General features: G+C 39.5%; 1 protein-coding gene across 7 annotated transcripts in view; it reads left to right on the plus strand.

Moving 5' to 3' along the window:
* Nucleotides 1–5,657: 5,657 nt before the first annotated feature.
* Nucleotides 5,658–23,581, plus strand: part of EPHA6 (EPH receptor A6) — a 378,018-nt gene continuing 360,094 nt past the window's right edge. For all 7 annotated transcript variants that reach the window (XR_005627917.1, XR_005627919.1, XR_005627918.1 and 4 more), the window contains exon 1: nt 5,658–5,826. Coding sequence is in view for 4 of the 7 variants with exons in the window: in XM_039713221.1 (XP_039569155.1) it covers nt 5,724–5,826 (103 nt within the window). In the remaining 3 variants the exon portion in view is untranslated. The remainder of the gene's footprint in view (nt 5,827–23,581) is intronic.

The following is a 23,581-nucleotide window of genomic DNA, read 5'->3' on the forward strand; positions in this document are numbered from 1 at the left end:
GGGGGGGAGGGCAGAGTATAAGTTTTAGCAATAATATTTCAATGGAAACCTCAAAAAGTATAAGTGTAGTCATTAAAACTGGGCTTATAATCTTTTTAATGTCACCCAAAATGTTAACAGCACCATCATTTCACTGTCAGTCATGGCTGTATTCACTATCACTTTTAATGGCTAAACAAATATCCTACTGCAATCATTAATTGGTACTCCATGTTCTCAGAAAATAACCTAAGAGGATTTAGGTGCTGTTAACCCTAAATCTTCTAATTTGCAGGAGATAAAGAGTTATAACAGCCTTGTTTTGTGCCCTGCCATCACCATCCCCATGCCAAGGGGACCTTTTGGATAGAATGAGTAGAATCTGATTCTCCAGTAATTACAATCTTTTTTCCTCTTTTTCTTTCAGAAGATTTTGTTTATTTTATCATCTTGAGACCAAACTCAATTTGCAATTCACACAGCTGGAATTATTTAATTTAGTGAGATGCAGAAAACATTTCTATAAAAAGTTTACTTGTTTTGGACATCAAAGTTTGATTAGTCTGTAATTCTGGTCTCTCTTGCACTTTGATTCAGATGCTACACATGCACATCTACATCTCTGAAAATCCTCTGCCAACACCATGAGGAAAAGTTTGGCTCCTTCACTCTCAATGAGGCCAAAATATTTACTTTTTGTGGTCTAGATGTTCCAACCCTCTCCTTCAGGATCTGTGATTTAATTAATTCTTCTGTTTTTATCTGGAATCCCTTTGCTCTGCCACAGCAAGATTACACTCACTATATTTAAATATTGAAAATATTCTCTGCCAAGCAATTTGTTATTCTTGAAAGATTTCCAGGACAATTCTATTAATATTAAACCTCCTGCAAAACATGAACTTCTTAGACTGTATCTACTGCTTTGCCTATTAATCCAAATAATTAGATTTATTTGAAGAAACTTCAAGTGAAAAGCATGGAAACTAATTTGTCTGTAACACTGCTTTAGAATTTGGATATATTGTTTATTTTATAAATTAATATGGAAAGGTAAAAGGAAATACTGGAATTGGAGAAGTGTTGTCATATGGGTATTTCCGTAACATCGATATGCAAATTTTGTAAAATGTGTAAAATTTTTTGTACCTTATATAATCTTCTAATCTTGTTATAGTGAAAAAGTAATTTGAGGTAGTTCTAAGCCTGCACATGTAACGAGATGGGGATGAAACCACATTGCACTTTTTATCAGTAATTACCCCAAAACATGGTTCAGTGTAATTGGTTCACTTTTGCTTAATTAAATTGCACAGTGCAGAGTGTCAGAATTAGTGTGCTCACTAATAGGTCAGAAGAGGTTCAAACCATACACAAGCCAACTGAAAAGAAAAATTTAATCTAGGAACAAACTTAAATAATTAACAGGCAACACTTGGCCAATGACTTTCCTTATGTAGGAATCATTGCCTATATTAAGTGTTCTGCAGCACTGTAAATTCATAACTAAAATGTTGATGTTGGTTCTATAATTCAAATAATATTGTAATGTCAGAATTCAATTAGCTATTTAGCCTACTTTTGGTATTCTTGTCTTTCTAGAAGATTTGCTGGGAGAGGCAATTTTCTTTATGACTCTCATCCCTTTTTCTTTCTTTATCTTTTTCTGTATCCACAATAGGAGAGGAGATAAGCCTCAAAACTTATTAAACTTCTACTTTGCTTCCCTTGATGGGTGATAGAAAATTGTCAAAATCTGCAAATGCTTAAAAGCACTTCAGGTGAATTGCTGCACATACCATGAGCATATTTGGGGACTATGGTAGGAAGAAGAAATACTGATAACAATCTGGTGTCAGCCTGTCATTAAACACACTAAAAAACACAGACGTTGAAAAAGTAAAAGGTCTGCTCATGCAAACAATAACAAAATAAAGTGTAAAATTCTACAGACACAAGGATACAATGTATAACAAAAGAGAATTCACTTTCAGTGTTATGGGAAAGTGTAATTTACAACTGTGAATGAAAGAGATACTATTGGAAGGTTCATTTCTGGTTACACTGCCAAATCAGCAGTGTGTTCTATTCACTAAAAAAGCTCTTGCTTCAGACTACAAGAGATCAATAATACATTGTGTTTTCCTTAGTACACAGGTTGTAGTTAAAGTCAGCAACTGTGAGTGCTACTCTTTAAAAAATCCTAATGGAGGGGTCTTGGTCCAAACATCACAGCATTTTTTAAACATCAGCAAATCCTAATGAGTGCTGCATGGAAAAAGTGTTTTAAGTTTGTTGTAAATATGTTCTTGGTCAGCATCCTAATTAAAGTGTTTGCTTTGATCACATTAAAACACAGACAGTAAAGAGTGATGGTTCAAAGGACTAATGCACAATACAACATGATATTAAGAGAAATGTAAATGAAAAATTAATGGATTTTGTTTTTTTTTTGAGAAAGTCAGGGTTTTATTATAATTATCATCACTAAAGATAAAACATGTATAGTTAATTACACAAAGAAAAAGGGACAACCCATTATGTGTAATTTATATCCTATATTTCCTGTTTGTTGGGTTTTGTTGTTTTGTTTTGTTTGGGGTTTTTTTTGGTTTTTTTTTGTTATTAACAGAAATATTATTACTTCAAAGTTTGTTATACAAAGTGGCAAAAGTTTCAGGGGGAAAAAATGTAATAATATGACTCTAGTTTTTTTATATTTCATATTTTTGCCATCTTTTATTGCATTTAGTATGTTTGGATACATCTGAAAAAGCACAATGGTTAAGATTTTAATTGGCATTCAGAATAATTCACAAAGTTACAAAAAATTAATCTGTGTGTAGATGAATGAGCACTCTTCTAACAAAGTTGTTCCCCTGGAAATCCTGCTAAAATTCAAACTAAAAGCTGGTGCAGGGACACTGTGGAGGGAATGCCACCCATCCTTTTTAGCTGTTTGGTTCCCCAACAGTTTCCTGTGACTTGTGGAGTTCAAGGCTGGCAGGAGGCAAAGCTGTGAGAGGAAACACACTCATTTTGTCTATGCTCTTGTCACATCTCTTCCTTCCTCCTTTTTGTATTCAGCTGTAGTCCGACATGACTTGTAAAAGCAACAGAAAGGGGAAGCCAGACCTTCCAAGCTCCTTGCAGGAGGAATTGCCTGCCTGATGTGCACACAGGTGTATGTGAGGATGCACAAGGGCTCACAAGTGCCTGGAGAGTGCCTGCACAGACATAAGCACATAAATGCACATATAAGCATACAAATATATAAATACACGTGCTGCTGGGCTTGTCTGAGAAAAGCCTGGTGTAAAACCCCATATCTGCACCATGCAACAGCACAAGTGAGGGAAGGAACCTCAGTTCACTTTTGCTGTGCTAATTAATTGGTCTTTCCCACTGATGTGGGAAAAGTTTTTGACTGTTCCAAATGACTCATCTTCACCTGGGGCCCTTTACACAGGATATCCTGCATTGATATTTTATGGCAGGCTGGCTGGGAAGCATCTTACTACTCCACCAGGAATTGCAAAAGAATTAAAGCCTGAATTCTCACCCCTTACCCAAAAAGCAAACCTTGGTAGGTAGTTAGTGCTACTTTTCTTTTGGCTGTTAATTCTAAACCAGAACAGTATTGAGACTCATGGCCTCAGAATAATTCATGTTTGAAGGGATCTTTAAAGGTCATCTAAACACCCAAATTGTAAAAATTTAACTTACTACTTTTACCTACCCTTGAACCTTTCACTCTTTACCTGCCTCAATGACTCTTTCACTATTTTGAAAATTTTCCTCGAGCTTTTATTGTTGACTTGCTTTTGAATAAAAGTTTTCCTCATAGGACATTGTTAACAGCTAACTGTAGGAAATATTGCAATGTTGTAGGATCACTGCACCCTTTAAAGATCCCTCCAAATACCCACAAGTGCATATTTCTGTGTTGGCTTTGTTCATTGAACAACTCCTCTGCAAATAATCCTTAAATTAATAACTTTTAAACCATTCTTTATTCTTGCATTACAAAGCTAAGTGTTCTCACACAAAGCTCCTCTGAAGATCCATTTAGGCACCTCAGCAGGAACTTTGGTACTCTCTGGTGCAGACTCTTGTAGCTGCATTACCCACTCACTTCAATGGGATTTTTGAACACGGGGAAGCATCGGGAATTAGCTTTTCTTTTTTTCCCCCTCTTATTTGTGGATTTAGACACCATTTGTGGTTTGAGTCATATTCAGAAATACACGTATCAGTATCTTCCTTTGGGTTGTATTTTTTTCCCCTGCCTTTGTAGTACAGCAACAACAACAATAATAATAATAACAACAATAACAACAATAATAATAACAACAACAATAATAACAATAATAATAACAATGATAATAATTTATTATTATTATTCTTTTCAAAAGATTACTCAGGCCGGTAAGTGGAGCGTGGCAGGAGTGCGGTACTTCCACAGGGCGCCCATCCCAGGTGCTGGCACAGCTGGGCAGGGGCGGGGGGGGAATGTGAGCAGCCGGCAGATCAGATCAGATGAGATCAGATCAGATCAGGTGAGCACACACACACCTGAGGCGGCTTCCCCAACCCTACACAAGCTCCTGGTACTCAGTGGAGAAATAAATTCATAGGGAAAAAAAAAAAAAAAAAAAAAAGGAGTGAATGTTCCAGGGATGCCCGGACGCGGCCGGCTCACGCTCGCTTGTCCCCTGCATGCCCTGGCCATAACTTTCCGGAGCAGCAGCGCAGTGCAGCGCAGCCCCGGGCGGGTCCCCTTGTCCGCGGGTGGGGCCCGCACCCCTCGGAGCGGCGGCCGCGGCCCTTCCCGAGCGGGGCTGCGCTCTGCCCGTGCCTTGTCCGCGAACCCCCTCTAGCGCCGAGCCCGCCGCACTCGGCCCGGAGCTGCCGGCTGCGCCGAGGCGAGGGGGCGCTTCCCGCGCCCGCCTCACGCACCGCGCCCCGCGCTCCCCTCGGGCGGGCGGCTGAGGAGGGGCCGCCGCTCCGACGCTCTCCTTCCATCCCTCCCTCTCTCCCTCCCTCCCTCCCCCCGCGGCCGCGCCGGAGGAGGGGGCGAGCGAGCGCTCCGCGGGCGGCAGGGGAGCGGCGGCACCAAAAAACTGCAGCCGGCAGCGCGGCACGCAAATCAGGAGGGAGCAGCGAGCATCACACCAGAGCCGCCTGGTTTCTGATTGCTCCGCGGCAGAGGGGGAGAGACAGAGACTGACTGAGAGGGGCGAGCGGCAGAGCCGGGCACGGCGGCGGAGGGTCGGGGATGCCGCCCCGCAAGTTTCCTTGATGCATTCGGGAGCGTGAGGAGGAGTCGCCGACCCTTCTCGCCCTCGCTGCGCTCCACCTGGGGAACCTGAAGCTCCACCTGAAGCCCCTCGGCGCTGCCTCCGGCCGGGGATGCGGGGCAGCGTGCGGCGCGGCCGGGGGAGGAGGCTGCTGCCGCGCAGGAGGCTGCTGAGGCTGCCAGGGGCGCTCCTGCGGGTCTGAAGGTGCCACCGGCCCGAGCCGGCGGAGGGAGCGGGGCGCGACCCCCGCCCGCCGCCGCCTGGAAGTTGCCGGAGCTCTCCCCGTGCCCAGCGCCGCCGCCCCTCGCGGCAGGGCGGCAGCGGGGGTCCCGGCGCCCCCGCCCTCGCTCTCCGTGCTGCCGCCGTGCCCCGGGAGCCCGGGCCTGAGGGAGCGCGGGCAGCCTCGGCGGGCCGAGGTCGCGGGGCGCTCGGCGGGCACCAGCCATGGGGTGTAGTGAGGTGAGGGCGCTGCTCTGGAGAGTCGGCCTCCTCCTCCCCCTGCTGACAGCGCGCCCCGCCGCCGCCGGGCACGTCGCCAGCAACCACGGTGAGTGAGGGCGGCCGCGGGTGCGCTGCGGGGCGGGCTGCCCGCAACTTTCCGGCGGGCGAGGGGATGGAGGGAGGGAGGGAGGGAGGGGTCCGCACCTGCGGCCGCCGGCTCGGCCTCTCCCGGCCGCGGACGGGGATGCGGGACCGGGCGCCTCCCGGCGGCCACCCCTTCCTGCCGCCCCCGAAAGTTGGGGGTTTGCGGCCGGAGGAGCAGCGGGGCTCCCATGCCGTCCCCGCCGGGGATAACTCCGCGGCTGCCGGGAGCTGTCCGCTGTCGCCCCGGGCACCCTCGGCTGCCGCGGTGTGGGAAGCGAAAGTTGCCTCCCGGCGAGGTGGAGCGCTAGCATCGTTTTGTTTGAAGTGCGGGTTTAAGGTTTGCTGCGGTCCTGCCGAACGCAGATCCCATAGAATGGGTTTGAGAGGGCTCATCGCGCCTTAGGGAGAATTGCTGCTGGTGAGCGAACTGTTCAAAGGTGCCTGGCTGCCCTTAACACCTAATTTCTGCATACTCCTGGCGGATTGTCTGAAAAACACCCATTTAAAATCTTTGTAACAGGTGCATGCTCATCAGGTCGCACCGAAGACGGCATTTAAATTCTTCGGGTTGTAAGGTGTGCGTTTTAGAAAATTACCTCCGGATTAAGAAGGGAATCATCCTGTTCATAGGAATAAATATGCATAGCACGCCCAGAGGATATAATATTTTGTTAGGAAGAACTAAAAAAAAGAGCCCAGACCCGATTATGAAACATCATGTTCCATGTTATCAAGCATCTGGATAGAGCAGAGAATTTCCTGAACTGCTTGTTTTATGTACATCTGTCTATTCAAGTTGCAGAGGATGCATCTATTCCCACAGTATGAGAGGCTTCTGTACCTTTAACATTATTTTTTGTACAATTTGGCTTTTTTGAGGTTTTAGTGTGATATGACTGAGAATACAGGAACTGAAGGGTAGCTCCAAATGTTGCTGCTGACAGAGATTGCTTTACCTGCTGTGTTGAAAGGAGCGTTGAAATTGACAATGGTGGGAAGTAACGGTGAAAGAAAACAAACTGGGTTTAGTCGTGGAGTACTATCACGTATATAGTTCATGTATTTTCACAGTTTTGTTCTGCAGTCCATTTTCAGTGCTCTTTGTATCGACCTCAGTAACAGTAAAATCAGAGAATAAGATCTCTAGAAAATGGGGAAGAACTATAGTATGGCCACAAAGCCCCTGTGCCATCAGGATGAGTTAGGGCAAGGACATTCCAAGTTTCTGTGATTCCTTTATTTCTCATTCATGCTAAATGTGATGAATAATCCCAGTTTGTAATTGTAGAGCCTACAATAACATCAAGGCTGATTTTTGCCATTTCTTCTGTCTTGGAAGACATCAGACTCTCACAGTGGCACAACCCAGTTTTCTTTTGATGTCAGAGGCATTAGTGCATGCTAATGTCTGCTGCATTATCACAAGGCCTAACACCACATATGAATATGATTTAAAAAATATATATTCTTGCTATTGTAGGATAGCAAAGCACCATAACAGCATCAAAGGTAAAGAGTTTTTATCAATTAATGCAACTCAGTTTAGGTTTCTAAACTAATATTTGATATTTTGGGATTAGATTAGTAGTGTTTAAATAGTGTTTTAAAAGTGGTTTAATAGTGTTTTTGAAGGATGAGGAAGACAGTTGCCAAAAGTCTGTCAGGGATGAAGTGGTTTCTTGATGTTGATGTAACTTTTCCTAACAAGTCCAGTGGCTGCAGAGAGTACTGGTGAATTTCCTAACTCCTGAGTAACTTATTTTCTGCACATTGCTTCCAAAGTTCAGTAAAATGAGTAGCCTCTTACCCTTGGTATAGCCATATAACCACAGAAATCAAATAATGAATATAACTCAACAAAACCCAAGAGAACTGAAAATGGACTGAATTAATACAGGTGCTTTCATACACACCCCCCATCTTATTAATAAAATGCTAGCAAAAAGAGCCTGCTTTTAATGATAGCTTTATCTAAATTCAGGAACTGAAGGAAAGGAAATTACTACAATAAAAAAGTTGCCCATTGTGTAAACACTTAAATGTGGAAGGTTAAAATGGCAGTTACTAATACTTGGAATCCCAGTGGCAAAGAATTTTTTTAAGATCTTGTGAGGAAACATAACTTCTTTAAATTTTCCTGAAGTGATATTCTCAGCATGCACGTCTTGAAAACATCTTTGCAAGAACTGCTGTTGGATTTTCCCCAATAATTATTATAGTGATATGTTAACTTTGCTATCTTGTATATTTAGTCTTCTATTTTGTGTGTAGAAACATACCAGCATTAATAGTAAATTGCAAAGGAATGTCTTGTTTCATCTCTTGATGGTTTGGGTGAAAAGGATGGAAGGGGAATAGGTTTATTAATCTGACTTGGTAAACAGACAGCCCTTCCACTTCATTCTTAATGGTTTGTTTCCTATTATTAAAGAGGGATTTTCAGATAAATAAGATACTCTGGTCTTATAAATTGTTATTATAACCATGTTGGGATTAATCTTTTTTGGTCTTGTCAAACAGAAAGAAATAAATACATTTTTTTATATAGCTGTAAGGCTCTTAGGTTGTCATTCTTCACCCAGTAAATCAATGTGTGGTGTCTTAGAGAATTTCTAGCAAGGCAGGCACAAACAATACTATTGGCAGGGAAGTGAACTTACTCATTCATCTTCACTGAGTGGTCAGTTCAAAAACATATTATGGCCATGCCAAGGGCTAATTTTTACTGCTCAGAAAGACCCTGTAGGGTTTGGAATTGCATAGGAGGAGTAAGCATTGCAGTGTGTGGCAGAACTGCTTGGAACAGGGGGCTCAGTTAATGGTGGAGGTTGAATGCTTGCATTTTCGTACAAATTTCCAGTGGTTGTCCCTCACATCCAGTAAGAACAGGCTGCTGTGCAAGGTTTCTGCATGCTGTGGTGCAGCTTTGTTCTTTGCTTGCCAGAACACCATGAATTGGGCAATTGCTGTCAGACCTAAAATTACAGATAATGGCAGCTGGCCTGTGCAGCTCCTTGTGCAAAACTTGTGGGAGCTTTCAAGATAAAGGTCACACCAGGTAACGGCTCAACAGATTCCTGTGCTAAGCATGCACACATAAATGTTTCTACATATATAATATGTAGATATATAAAAATATATGTAGATATATAAAATATATGTAGATAATATAAAAATCAGAAACCATTTGTTTCTATGTGTATGCCAACCAGAAAGAGTTTCTGTACCCTGGCTCCTTTCAGGTTGTATCTGCCATTGTTTATCACCAGACAGTTAATTCCTGAGGCCAACTGTAGAACTTGCAGGGTTTATCATGAGTCATGTCTATTAGTAAGGTGTAAAAAAGTTGATGCTTTCTCAGTTTCCAGCTATCATTACTTCTTGTCAGGTTATGCAAGCGTGGTCTTTTTATTCATACCTCTGAAAGGCACCTGCATTCATTTTTCTCCTCTTACAAAAAAGAAGTTAAGAAATATTGTCAAATGTCAGTTCTGCAATTCATGCAGCCTTTATTTTTACAATGATTACACTTGATGTAAATTGGGTGGCTTAAAGCAGATAATAAAGCTTTTTGATTCTAGTAGTAAAATATCAGGTAGATTACTAATGACCTCGAGGTATTCATCAGTTCAAAGAAGTTGGCTCATTTTCATTCACATATTTATTTTTACAGAAGTGCAATCTAGGCACTCTTTCTGAATACAGAATTCAGATTTTTTTTTTCTTCTGTAGCAATAAGGAGACCAAGGACTAAGTGTGGAGTGGTTGAAATTCTTTCTGAATGAAGCTGATGGTTTACTGCTAGGACATGTCTCTTACTTTGAGGACTTAAAGTACAGTGGAAAGGCTGTGCTGCTGCCTGTGTTGTGCTAGTCCTGGGGAATTCTGATGTTTGGTTGTCCAGCTCATGTTTTAATAAGCATTTACATCATTACAGAAACATGAGAAAGTTAAATAAACAAAGCCATCACAGTAAATGTTGTGCCATTCCCTTTTCAGCATGTAGATAAAATCATGAGCAAAATCATATTTTAGTTTCAAGTTCTTAACAAACTTTTAACAATATTTTTAGCCATGTGTAAAATCCCACACCCATATGGACTTGTGTGCTAATGAAGGCCTGGGAACCTCTGCAGTTACAGATATGCATGAAATGACTTGTTATCCAAGAGCCTCGATTTGTATGCCATGAAATGAACAGATTTGCAGTTAATGGTTCAGGATACATTCCTTGTGTTGTATTTGGCAGTACTGAGGGCTGGATATTTTGGTTGTTGGTTTTTTTTTTTTGGCAAATGAGAATGATTGGTATGGAAATCCTAAATATTAAGAAATGCATAGCTTAAGCAGATAGAGTTTAAAACCAAATCAGTACAGTAGTTTTCATGTAATTTTCAGGAGTGAAAACACCACAGAGGAACTGAAGTGTTTCCTGAAGTTTACCAATTTAACTCTCTGGTCAGACATCATTTCTTCTGAGATGTCAAAAAGTTTACCGAGGAGAGAGACAGAAGGAAAAAGCGTATAGGAAATTGAGTTTTTCTTCTTAACATCTCCTCTGTCTTTCCAGATAGATAGATACTTTTAGATCTTAACTCTGCTTGAGGGTTTGTTTAGGGTATCTGATGTTAAAATTTTCACTTGAGAATTTTAGAAAAGTCACAAAGTTCAGCAAGTTGTTTGCAAGTAAGTTACACAGTAAGTCAATATCCATTTTGTTGACTATTTTTTTGTTATGACAAGTCTTAATGTTTAAAAACCTAATTTAACTGATTAGGGATATTGAGAAAATTTTGTGTGTGTACAGTATGGGAAGGATTTGATTGTTCTTAGATCCCAGTATAGCATAGCTGGGATAGGATCTATTCCTATTCCAGCAGTGTGTGTTGGCTGGAATGTTTCATTAGGATCCTTGGATTTCCCCAATGTGATGTTGACACAAAGATGAGGCTGGCCTTGTGTTTGATATGCCCCTTAACTTGCTGAACTCTGTGACAGAGAGAATGATCAAATGGATGAATTATTTATCCATAATCTATCCTGACCTCCAGAAGCCATGTTATAAGGCAGGGGAGGTCAACAAAAAACTATCTGTTGTGAACAATTTGCCTTCAGAAGCTGGTTTTTAACTTGTAAATGATATGTCAGTCTTTATGATATGGTGTTAGAACTGAGAATTACTGCTTAAAAGATGTCTCTCCCACGATAAAAACACAATTTTTTTTTCAGGATTTCTTACTGAACCGTACAAAAATGATTGAAATTAAACAGTGAATATCTTTAGCTTGTTAGTTTCTCATAATCCTCTCAGTCTTCCAAAGACTTACTCCATCTATCCTTATTTTATTTCCAAGGATGCTTTCATTATCAATATTGCAACACCTTTTGTGTAGGTCAGGTATTGATCATTCCCACATCTAAGAATCAGTCTGTTCAAAATAATCATTAAGGAGAAGTCACTTCAGTTAATCCAGCAGTCATTTGTGTCCTCAGTACTAATTTTAATGTGGTGCAGAGCAAAGCTTAGAGACCAATCTTGTCTTTAAATAAACTGCATGTTCTATATTTGAAATTGGCTAATCCATTGTATTAAAAAACCCAAAAAGCCAAACCAAAACAAAACACAAAATTGTCTCAACAAAACCCAAAGCAAAACCTCCTAAAGATTTTTCTAATCAGTAGTTCTGCTGATTTGTCTCACCTTACAGCATAATACTTCTTGAAGTCAGCATTTCTCTCTTATTGGTACTTGTGTGTGGACTAAATTCTGTCATCCTGTTAAGAAAAAAAACAACAACCTTGACAATTAATAGTTAGAGATTTGTTAATTTTAATAAATGAAGGTATTTTAATGAGGCTGTAGATAATTTTAAAGATAATGAAAAACCTTTGCCCAAACAATGTATGGGTATTTCTCCCCCTCTGGTTTATGATACTATGCAAACGGTTTTCTGCCCTTTAAACAATTGTTTTACAGTAGGTCATAGTACTCCTCCACCTTCAAACCAGCAGCTACTATTACTTTCTTTTATGGATCTATTCTGTTTCTACATATATAAAGCATCCATAGTTACTCTGTGTTTTTAAAGCCAGGGGTATTTTGATCTTTAAATTAAGACTAGATTAAAAATATGCTGTAATATTATTGACATGTCTTTTGACAGTCAAGTAGGGTCAGGTGTTTAAAATTCAAAAGCACTTATTTCATGGAGAGATTATCTTGAAAATAAAATTTCCTCTCTGTAGAACAGTTGGATGACTTAAAATGTATTTTGTCTCTAAATAGAAATTCCTGGTTTGTGTTTAGGTAGATTTCTGAGAAGATGACAGATTTTTTTTCCTCCTGAGAGATGGTTTTGTTTGCTGTCAGTTGTTTGAGTCCCAGACGCTCTTTGAAGGTGTCTGGTGTTTGCTGACAGATTCTCCGAGAGGAGCAGTACCCCGTTAATGAGGGGAGGTGGGACATCACAAGCAATACTTAGGTGAGAAGCAGTGACATAAACACAGCAATCCGGAGGGAACATTTTAATCTGGGTATGTTAACTGCACTGATAGCACCGCTTTCCTTGATGCCAACATGTTTTTGCACAGGGTTTAGATTGAAACAGTGCTGTGTCACTTCGGTGCAGAAGGAAAGGTGGGCAGCAGGCACCGGGTGTAACAACCCCCTGTGGAGGTGCACACACACAAATGAGAACACAGTTAAAAGGTGAATTTGCTTGGAGCTCCACTGCCTCAATCCACTTAATGGCTTCTGCACCTAGAACAAAAGGGGAAAAGTCACATACAGCAAACAGTATCATTGGTGCATGTAATGAGTGATTTGTTTTGGCTGGGGACCCTTGGTTAAGAGTGCACTTGCTGCTGTAATTTGTATTCTCTGACTGCTGGTTGCTTCTTGCTTAAAATAAAGGAATAAAAGAACAAATTAGAAAGCATTCCATAAGATAATGCACTAGCATTCTAATCTGGGTAAAAGTGACATTCTTTCTGAATGTCCCCAGGCTAATTTTTTTCTCGTGGGTTTCACTTGCTGGTTTAAAATCAAATTTTACAGGAAAAAATTTTGCTAAAATTTAGAATCGTTCAAATATACTTAGGACATATAAAAAATAATCAAAGGGGACCTAGTAATGTCTTCTGTAGTGCTTCCAGTATTTGTGGCTGAAAATTGATTGCATGGAAAACATTTGGATGAAGGATTCATACTTCAAAATGTGATTTGTATTCGGCACTTTCTGCTGAACAAAGTAGGACCATACAAAATTGCACAGTCTCTCAGTTATATGTGGCTGCTGAAGACCTTTGAGAAGGAGAGCAAGGGAAATGTAAAACCTTTGTCTCTTGTAGATTGCTTTTGTTTGTATTGCAGAAGTTGCTAACATGCCACAATGATACAGTACAAACACTCAGAGGGTTATTTTAGATTTAATAATTTGGTTTAGTGGACTTTATTTTTTAGAGGGCCATTTAATTTAGGTAAATATGAATACTGTTAGCATTTAGGATGGAGAAATGTGATGAGAGCTGTGGCACACAAGAGCTTCCCAGCCAAAGTCTCTCTCAGCCTCCATCAGATGAGGGGAACCCAAACTCTGCTGCTGTTGAGACAGCTGTAGGAATACTTGCCCTGTGATTCTGGTATGTGGTAAAAAAGTCATAAAGTTACAGATTTGCAGACACAGAATTTCAGAGAGTTAAGCAAATTCTCTTAAGAAATATCGATACACATCTCAAGGTAAGGGTGAGAATTTGCCTTTGTAATATGGTGTTCTCAAAGATAAAGGAGTGATTGGGTGCCCTACACAGAGGAAAAATGGTCCACAGGAGACAGGTATCATATAAAAGCTGCATCTGAAGAAATCTGAGATTACAAAAGACAACGAGGAAATCAGATAGTATTCCATGTCACTTTAGTGGTTCCTGTTGATGCAGATGAATATAATGGTGTTATATACTCCAGTTTTTCTACTGATTATCTAAAGGGCCTCTTGTCTAGTGTAGAAAGATGAATGCTGGTGGTTGAAAAGAATCCAGAATTTTTTGCCACTGTTGTTTAATCCAAGGCTCTGTGCAAACTTTAGGCTGCACGCAGAGCTCTTTTTTCAGTGTTGGATCTCTTCAAAACTACTATTCTTTTGAGTAAGCCTTTGTGTCTGAATAGCAGTGATCTGAGGAGAAGAGTTACAGGCCAAAGCTTTTAGTTCAGGTGACCAGTCTGTCACCCAGTGCAAATCCCAAAGAATTAGTTTTTGATGTGCTCAGACCTAGGTGGCACAGGTAGATACAGCACTTTGGCTTCCATTGTGGTCTTCAGAGAAACTTGTTATTTTTCTTTGTGTCCATAACTAAGTTCTCTGCTAGGAACGCTGTCTTCCTGTTTTAAAAATCTGTGATATATTAAAATTCAGTTTCTCAAAATGCTGACTGCAGATGAAGTAGGTTTGTACCACACAAATTAAAGACTTGAAACCTTCTTGCCATTTTGGGTACCTGGTCTTTTAAAGCCTTCCTGAGGGCAAGGTCTGAACCTCCCAGCAGGAGCCTTGGCCAGCTGGCCCTGGGAGCTGTTTGACTCCCACTATGGGAACCAGCTCTCCTTTATGGAAACTCTGAGCCATAGGGACTACTTCAGCTCTGGCTTTTCCTGACTTTTGGGTGTGGGAGTTGATAATCCCACTAGTGTAAAAATGTAGGTAATACAAACTTCCCTACTAGAAATTCTATATTTTGAAAGGTACATTTTTTTTCTCTCCCTCTTCACATATCATTCACATAGGATGCTTTATTTAGATTTGACAATGCAATCCTCTACTAAATCACCTGAATTACTTAAGGCAAGAGAGCTGCCATCTTCCAGAGTGTCAGCATTAGATGATAATGAAAACTTTCACCTTACATGTAGTTTACATTAAGCAGCAAAAGAATTTTGAAACTTGTGTGCTGCATGTTTAAGCTCCATGTTTAGAAGGCAAAAAACTCTGTTGGAAGTTCAAAGAGTTAATTAACAAGAGACAAAACCATAGAGGAGGCCAATGAAGGTCACACTTGTAGGGAGTTTGCTGCTCTGTTACTTTCTTTTGGCATCCCTTCAGTACATTAAAAATTCCAGTAATGCTCATCCTATTCCCTTTACCACTAATAATTTTCCTTACAAATTTTATAACAAGTAGTTTGGATTGTAAGTAGTACCCTGAGGCCTTATCATTAGTAGGTTTTCATTGATTTAAAGCAAATTAGGAAATTGTTTTCAATAGCTCTCATCTGACAGATGCATTTTATACTTGAGAGATGTGCCTGAAGAAATAAAAGCTGATGGAAATTTGTGTCATAGATGAATATTTTGAAAACAAAAAAGACGATCAATAATAGATTAGGCTTGATTAGATGTTGACATTTAGAACTGCACATAGATTATGTTAAATGTAGTGACAACAGACAGTGTTCTTCTTGATTTGCATTTGTCCCTCCATTTGTGGTTCAGGTGAATCATGGGACACACATTGTAAAGGTTAATGGATAAATTACCATATAGCTCATCTGATTTTTCAGGCTTCAGCCTGGAGGGCTGCACAGTTTATAATCTAGTTTGTTTTATGTGAAATTGAAATAGTTTAATTATTTTCCTGTGAAATTCTGAATTGCTTAAGTGTTTCAATGAGTCCACCCCTACAGCCTCCAAGTTTTGATAAAATCAATAAATCATGATGTGGTTGCATTGACAGAAATCTTGGTCTGGTCTTTGTTTCCTCTCCCAAGCTGTGAGTATTGTTTCCATGTTATTTGAGTAAATGTGAAATGTGGCCTTTTGATGAAAATGTCATTCTTAGAACCCTGTGAAGATATTTGGCTTAAGTATCTTCTTCACTTGTACAGATACCTCAAAACAGGAGTTTTCAATGTGCTCTGTTAGCAGATAATCTATATTCGTGTTCCCTACAGCTTTCCTTACCACCCCTCAGTGTGGTTAGTAACTACATTTGTCAGTGTTGGTGGAATCAAATTACTTCATTTTTATAAGGGACTCACCCTTTAAATTGGTTCCAGTAATTCACCTGAAATTCCAGAAATAGGAATAAATGAATTAATTAATTAATGAAAAAAATCCCCTAATAGCTGTTTTCCCTGCACAAAGATAATTTACCGTATGTCCGTTTGCAAACAAGGATGGCTGAAGTGAATCGTCTGGAACTGCACTCAGCTGTGTAAATAAAATCAAGGGTACACTGTAATTCAAAGGAGCAGTGTTTGGTTTCTATAAATACTACCCTTCAGTTAAGCATTGCTTAGTTAAGGGTCTTCCTTTCTGTAGTGTCTGTAGGAAAGGAGAAAGTTAATGAGTTCATGTTCAGTCTGTGGAAAGAGGAAGAACTGCTCAGTCTTTTGCAGTAATTTATTTTGCCTTTAACTGTGATTTTGTGTTCTTGAGTCTCTCTCTGGCCCAAGCGATTCTTTTTCTGATATCTGGTGTTCTTATCTCCAGATGGGATGTGATTGCACCAAATTCAATGAATGCATCATCCAAATTGCCTGATTATTTGAGTTGCCAGGTAGTAGCTCTGGTGGACTTCACAGTTATTCAACATGGACAAAAAAAAATTACTTGGAATATTTAGGTTTTGGGGCCTTTATTGCCTGGGACATATGTTAGAAGTTTTTTGATCTGGTTTAAACTAAGAGAAAACTATGAAAAGAAATGAAGAAATAGTCTTGCCTTGACATGCTTTATGAATAAAGGAAAATTATTTTTGGTGAGCTTCACGGAGGTAGTGTTCTTTGAGCAGAACATTTATGCAGTTGTGAGGCACATCAGTATGATTTTCATTACACTAAAGTAATGAATTTTTATGACTAAAGCTAAAATAGCAGCGAGCCATCCTTTATTCAGATGGTGAGATGGAACAGTACATTTCTGATAAGGGAGAGGAGGGGAAGAAAATAGGAAGAAGGAAGAGAAGATAAAAAATAATTTTCCTGACTTTCGTACATGAAAGTTGTAATTTACAAAATTTTGAGTCCAGCCTGGTTGTAAAAAAAAAAGTTTATATAACAATATGTCATCTGTAGCTGTAAGCATAGAGATTTGTAGACTCCAAACAGGTTCTAGTGCTTTTAAAAGTGTTCATAATTTTAAATATATAAAAATTAAATTAATTCCAATGTAGGGTAGGAAAGAAATGTTATCAACTTGAGTCCATTGATTCTATTTTTATTGCTGAAAACTGCTGCAGTTCATAAAATGCAGTTTTACAGGCTATTAGTCCATAATGTGGATTATGCCCTTTGGAGACTTATGTTGAAGATAAATGCAGTAGTTTGGAGAGATCTGTATTGAAATTCTGTGAAGAGGGTTCAGTTATTAAGTTCTTTTTACTGTGAGCCAAAAGCAAATGGGTTGGAGGGAGAGGTGACCCTTGGCTTCCAACAGGAAATGAAATTAGCAGAGGAAGGGTCAGTTTGTCATTCAGGAAGTGCCTTCATTTCCATGTAGGTGAGGAAAATAGGTCACTGTAACATTACTGGCATTGAAAGCATTTTTTAATTGTTCTTGAATTGTATTTGCATTATAGTTGTACCTGTCAAGATTATTTATACTGCATTGAGGGGCTCTGTAGCACAGGATTGGGAAAGAGCTTTGTTACACAATCAAATGCCTCCAGTGATGCTGCATAAAATTATTAATTTTCATCTTCAATCTAGTTAAGCCATGTTCCCTCATTGCTCTTGTTCTGAACTTCAGTGCTGTGAAATTCAAATGCATTTTGGGCTGCATTTATTAGGGAGTGGGCTTATTAATTTATGCTTGTGCTGGCTTTGTCTCAGAATTCAAGAACATCTTTCCATTCTCATTTTTTATCCCACTCACTATTGTAGGAGAAGTCACATCTCTTCTTTTGGGTTTTGGTGTGTGGTTTTCCTCTTTCACTCAAGAGATTTCTGATCTCTGTGACGGTTACAGTTGCCTTTGCTTATTCTTCATCCTGTTTCATTCACTATTTCTCTAAAAAAAAAGAGGTGACCAGAACCACATACAGCTTTGCTGGTGGGATTTTACTGGTACTTTGTGCAATAGTAGTATTTTTATCATTGTGAATATTGGACAGTTTCTGTGATTTTTGTCTCTTTTATTCCCATGTTGTTGGAATGGTCCTTCATTGGCTTGTCAGCAATTAATATGCAGATGTCTTATCTTCTCTGGCTGCTGCTAGGCTTCCATTTAATGAAAGGAATTCTGCTTGGCTCCCTTTGGATTGTCTGATATTGTATATTTAATGTCCTTCCTTCCTTATTATCCCCGAAAAGAATTATTCCTTCTCTTCCCATAGCCTCCCCCCACCATAGCGTTTCAGCCATTTGTGGAGTTGACAACCTCCAAGCAGTTGACATGCCTCCCAACTTTTCCATGGCAAAAAAAACCCCATTAGACCAAGCCTATCCTGGAAAAGGAAATTACTTAAATAGCAAATAATATCAGTCTCATGACTTATTTTTGAGGAATTGCACCACAAATTGCACAGGTAAATCTGTTTGTCTCAAAACCATGTATTTTATGAACTTGTTCACATCTTTAGCTCTGTATTTAAAGCAGCTAAAAACTCTTCTACAACTTGTTTTAGTTTCCTAACCCAGACTTATTTCTGACATTTATACAATGAAATGTACATGATAAGCTAAAATGTTCACTGCCAATATGGTGTTTTCACACAAGCAGTAACTTTATTACATCTTAAAAGAAAACATAAATAATTTTTATAGATTCAAAACACTTTTTGGTTCATATAACTCTGAATTAATGCTGAAAGAAGTACTGCTGAAAGTACATTGAATGAAATTATCCTCAAATTCAGCTGTAATTTTACCTTAATGCATTATAATTCAGATGTCAGCTTTTTCTTCCATAATTTGATTCTGCTTGGCTATTAGGATTGCTCAGTGCTTACTCTGTTTTATTGCTCTTAGATGAAATAAATTAAGCTGTGTAGCAATATAAAAGATAATATTCATTGTTATAAATTTGGTATTTACACAAATGAAACATCTTAAATTCCCCCTTCATCTGTTTTAAATTAAGTATGAGATTTAAATCACTTGATCTGATTGAGAGCAAGCACTGGAAATGAAGGGACTGTGGGCAATCAAAAAAGCACTCTGAGATTCTGATCAAGGCATTCATTATTGGTGGTGGGAAACAGCACTAAACAATAATTGATTGCATTATGGAGAGTGTAGAGAAACCTGCCATGACAAAATATTCTATTCACAGGCTGAGAATGATTTTGAACAGGTGGAAAGTGAGAGCATTAAGTAATTCCAAGTGCTCAGGCATGGTGGTTGTAAAAATGAGCCTTTGGATCAGTCTGGATTTTTGAACTTTGTGTGATAAATTTGTATTTATTTTGAACAGGTGGAAAGTGAGAGCAATAAGTATTTCCAATTGCTCAGGTATGGTGGTTGTAAGAAAGGAGCCTTTGGATCAGTCTGGATTTTTGAACTTTGTGTGATAAATTTGTATTCAATTTAAAATGCTATCCCCCTTTATAGTTGCTCTTTTAACTAGGGATGTAATCATATACTTAATTATAACCATAAAACATTTCCTTTTAACTCTGATTTTTCCCCATCTGACTCCTTATAATCCTTAGTAATTCTTTTTAGCAAAAAAAATCAACGCCATACATGAGGTAAAAAAATGCTTGGTCTGAAACTATTCATAGATCCAAGAGTCTCAATTAAATCTATGCTAACTCTCTCAAGGATGTTGTTCACTCCAGAATAGCTCTATCATTATTGAAAATGAAACCTTGCTTCTTGCAGACAGCCTTCTGCCATGCAGTTTGAAATGAGAAGTGAAGACAGCTTCAGTTGTCTTAGTTTCAGTGTGTCTGGTAAATTGCTGCATTTTGAAAGACAGTGATTTAGATTTTTACACAGATCAGTTACTTACAGCGATTTAGAATTTTATACTAATGAGTTGCTGATGATATATTTTGGATTCTAGCTGCAGTTGTGGTGACAGGTTGTTTTAATGGAAGCAAATCTGTGCAAAACCTGTTAGCTGCATCCATTCTCCAACTCCTGCCTCATTCCTGATGTGCAAAGAATAATAATGTTTCTTTTGAACAGTCAGTGTTCATTGTCTTCCTGTACAACCTCTAAATATGTTACCACTTCTCAGTACCCATCCTGACTGTGTGGCATTCTCCAACCCCTGTTTTCCTTCAACTCCAGTTCTGCCTTCTGTTGTGAAGTTTTTTGGCTTTTCAGCATACCATCTCTCTTCCTTTCTGGTTTATATTGAAAAAGGGTAGATTTAGATTGGATATAAGGAAGAGATTCCTTACTGTGAGGGTGGTGAAAGATTGGCACAGATTGCCCTGTTTTTAATTGAAAGAGGGTAGATTTAGATTGGATATAAAGAAAGAGATTCCTTACTGTGAGGGTGGTGAAAGATTGGCACAGATTGCCCAGAGGAGCTGTGGCTGCCCCATCCATGGAAGTGTCCATGGCCAGGTTGGATGGGGTTTGTAACCTGGGATAGTGGAAGTTGTCCCTGTCAATGCAGTTGGACTAGATAATCTGTAGAAAACCCCTCTTACCTGAACTATTCTATAATTCTGTATTTCTGTGGTATGCTGGATAGGCTTCCCAGACAAACAGCATTTTCATTATATTGTAGTCTTCAGACAGTAGGAGAAGAGAATTTTTTTTTTTAATTTTTTGCCTGGTTTTTTTCCCCTTAATGGAGTAACTCATCTCCACAGTCATGGTGCTGTTTCTGACCTTCTCATGTTTTCTGTGCTCAAACATTTCAGGCAGAATGGCAAAAGAGGGGGAAAAAAAAAGTTTTGAAGGAAAATGTCATGAAGTACTTTTTAATTCAAACATTTCCTTTGTGGTAATCATTGAAATATAAAGGTTCCTGTTTTCTTCTCTGGCAGTGTGCATGTATTATTACATAGTCTATATTTGGCATTGCCTGCAGAGTCCCTGGGCAGTGCTCCAGCCATCCTCAGTGACATTGCTCTTGCATCACTGGGTTGTGTAACAGGCACTTAAGTCTCAAGTAGCCCTTTGAAGCGGTGCTTTGAGCTAAGTCCCAGAGAGCTGCTGCCTTTCCAGCACTTGACTACTGATGCAATGCTGTACCTGTCTAAATTACCTCTTGCACTACAGAAAATCTGAAAAAGCACGCTTAAAAAAATGAAAAGCGGTCTTTTTACTTTCACTTCTTGATGTGAAATGAGAAAAATTAGGTTATTTTATCCAATTAGATTATTTCATGTACAAAAGGAAAAAGGAGGGTAACTATATACTGTGGAATAGGAACGCAGTTACTCAACAGTTTACTACATGAATGATGACATGCTCAGATCTATTTAATGCTCTTCAGTTATCTTTGTAATTTAAATCTCCATGAATGTGTATTAAAAGCATATCATTCAAAGCTGAAAGTCTCTGCATAGTAGACCATGCTGTCCAATATTTTAAAGTAATTTGATCTTTGGTTAGATAGTCAGACTTATTTCCTGTCAAGTAAGTGACAAGACGCTGTATATTTATTTGTTTATAATGTTAAAAGTGTTGCAAACCTGATTAATTGATCAAAACAGTTGAGCCTTCATGTTGATGTTCCACTGTATGTAAATGACCAAGACTTTTAAAGCCACTGATTATTGGTATGTACTTTACAACCTGACCTAGCACCTGTAAAATGTTCATGCTGTGAAAACTTGGTGCTTGACACCATAAATTATAGATGAAGAGCTAGTGGAAGAAGGCACAGATTGAAAAAGTGGAACAGAGAATTAGAAAGCTCAAAAACATTAAACTGGCTGGCTGTGTAGATATTTAATCAAAGGAGATAAGAAATGTTTTAACATCATGAACACGAAACTAGGAGATATCTCTGGGAATATTTGTCATGAGAGTAACAAAACTTTCTAAGAGTTGCATTTATTTTCCTATAGCTTTTAGGTTCTGCATTAAAATAAAAGAAAACATGTAATATAGCCAAATGTTAACTCAATTTTCTGAGTTGCATTTATGTTCAATCCTGGAAGGGTTTTTTCATATAATTTCTGCTAAACTCCTTTGTATGTGATGATCTCTTTCTGACTACAGTGGTAAGGCCACATGTATTAAATATTTCACTTCTCAGGCAGATAACCTATCAAACAAGCGAGATACCACTTCCAGGAAGCAAAGGAGAAAAACTGATTCATTTGCTTGAGAGCATTTTACAACTTGAAAGTTGTGGCTGCTTCTGCTTTGATATGTCCACAGTTTGTGGCTGTACTGATGACTTTACTGATCTACTTTCAGCTAAAGTCATTACTAACCACATTACCTCTAGCCAGCAGAAATAAAACCCGAAATGTATCTTTAAGAATTCTCCTCTATCCTTTGTATGTCACTTGCTTTCTTGGGTGTCATTGTTGGTACATTGCAAGTACGAGGCAGCCACTCACTCAATCCCTCAGGTGGGATGGGGAGGAGCACCAAAAAAAAAATCCTTTTTGCTTGAGTTAAGAAGAGTTTAGTAATTGAAACAAAGTAAAATGTAATATAATAACGATAATAATAGTAATAATGGTGATGAAGAAGAAGAACAACAACAGTTGGAAGTAAAAAGAGAGATAATGCCTGGGAAAAGCGAGTGTGCACAACTCACTTGCTCATCTCTCACTGTCCAATTCCCAGCCCATTCCCAAGCACTGGTGAGCCTCTCACAGTCAACACCCTTCAGGTAGCACACTGAGCATGATGTTCTGGGGTATGGAATATCCCTTTGGCCAGTTAGGGTCACTTGTCCTGGCCATGCTCCCTCCCAGCTGTTTGTGCACTGGCAGAGCATGAGACACTGAAAAGTCCTGGACTTGGGCTGAGCATTACCAGCAACAACCCAAACACTGCTGCGTTACCTTTATTATTCTTACACTAAATCCAAAACACAGCACTGCACCAGCTGCTAAGAAGAAAATTACCTCTATCCCAGCCCAAACCAACACACTGGGTCAATAGGGAGATCAGGGAGCATGTCTTACTGTTTCAGTAGGATATACTAACTTCATCCTGTTTGTGTGGAAATGCCATAGGTCTGGAGCAGATAATCATAAATGTCCTGTCACTTCTGGAGGGCCATTTGTATGTCTTCTGGATGAATTCTGAATGGTAATTCAGAGTACAGTTCTGCAACAGATGGGGATTGAAAGCAGCTGTGCTTTCCCACCTTCTGCACCACTTCATACAGACAAGTTGAACTTTGCTGTTGGCTGGGAGAAGCAGGCAAGTCAGGATCTGCCATTTCTGGGCTGGATTTTGCTTTGCTTTCTGCATTGTAGCTTTTCTGCCTACAAAATAAGGATGACCCCACTTCATTTTTTATGATGTAGAAATATGAACTGAGTGTAGGTAAACTCAGATTTAGTTGCTGGAGTTAAAAAGTTAGGCTGAACTACAGAAATAGTGGAAGATGGAGAGAGAATGGTCAAGAGTCTTTGGCTTCAGTGGGTGGGTCTGTGCAGTGCTGAAGAGCCCTCCTTCGTGTTTCATGTCTGGAACTTTCGTGACTGTTGTTCCCATGTCTGATTTGCCTATGTGAAGGTGCCAGACTCTCAGTTCTTGCCCTCAGCCTTTCTGAAGCAGCTCTGCAGCTCCGAACACCACCCACAAGGGCACTGCCAAAAACCCTGGACTGATTCCTTGTCTTAGTCCTT

This window comes from Passer montanus, unplaced genomic scaffold (genome assembly GCF_014805655.1).
Source record: "Passer montanus isolate IOZ18808 unplaced genomic scaffold, ASM1480565v1 scaffold28, whole genome shotgun sequence".
In the NCBI taxonomy this organism is placed as follows: Eukaryota; Metazoa; Chordata; class Aves; order Passeriformes; family Passeridae; genus Passer; species Passer montanus.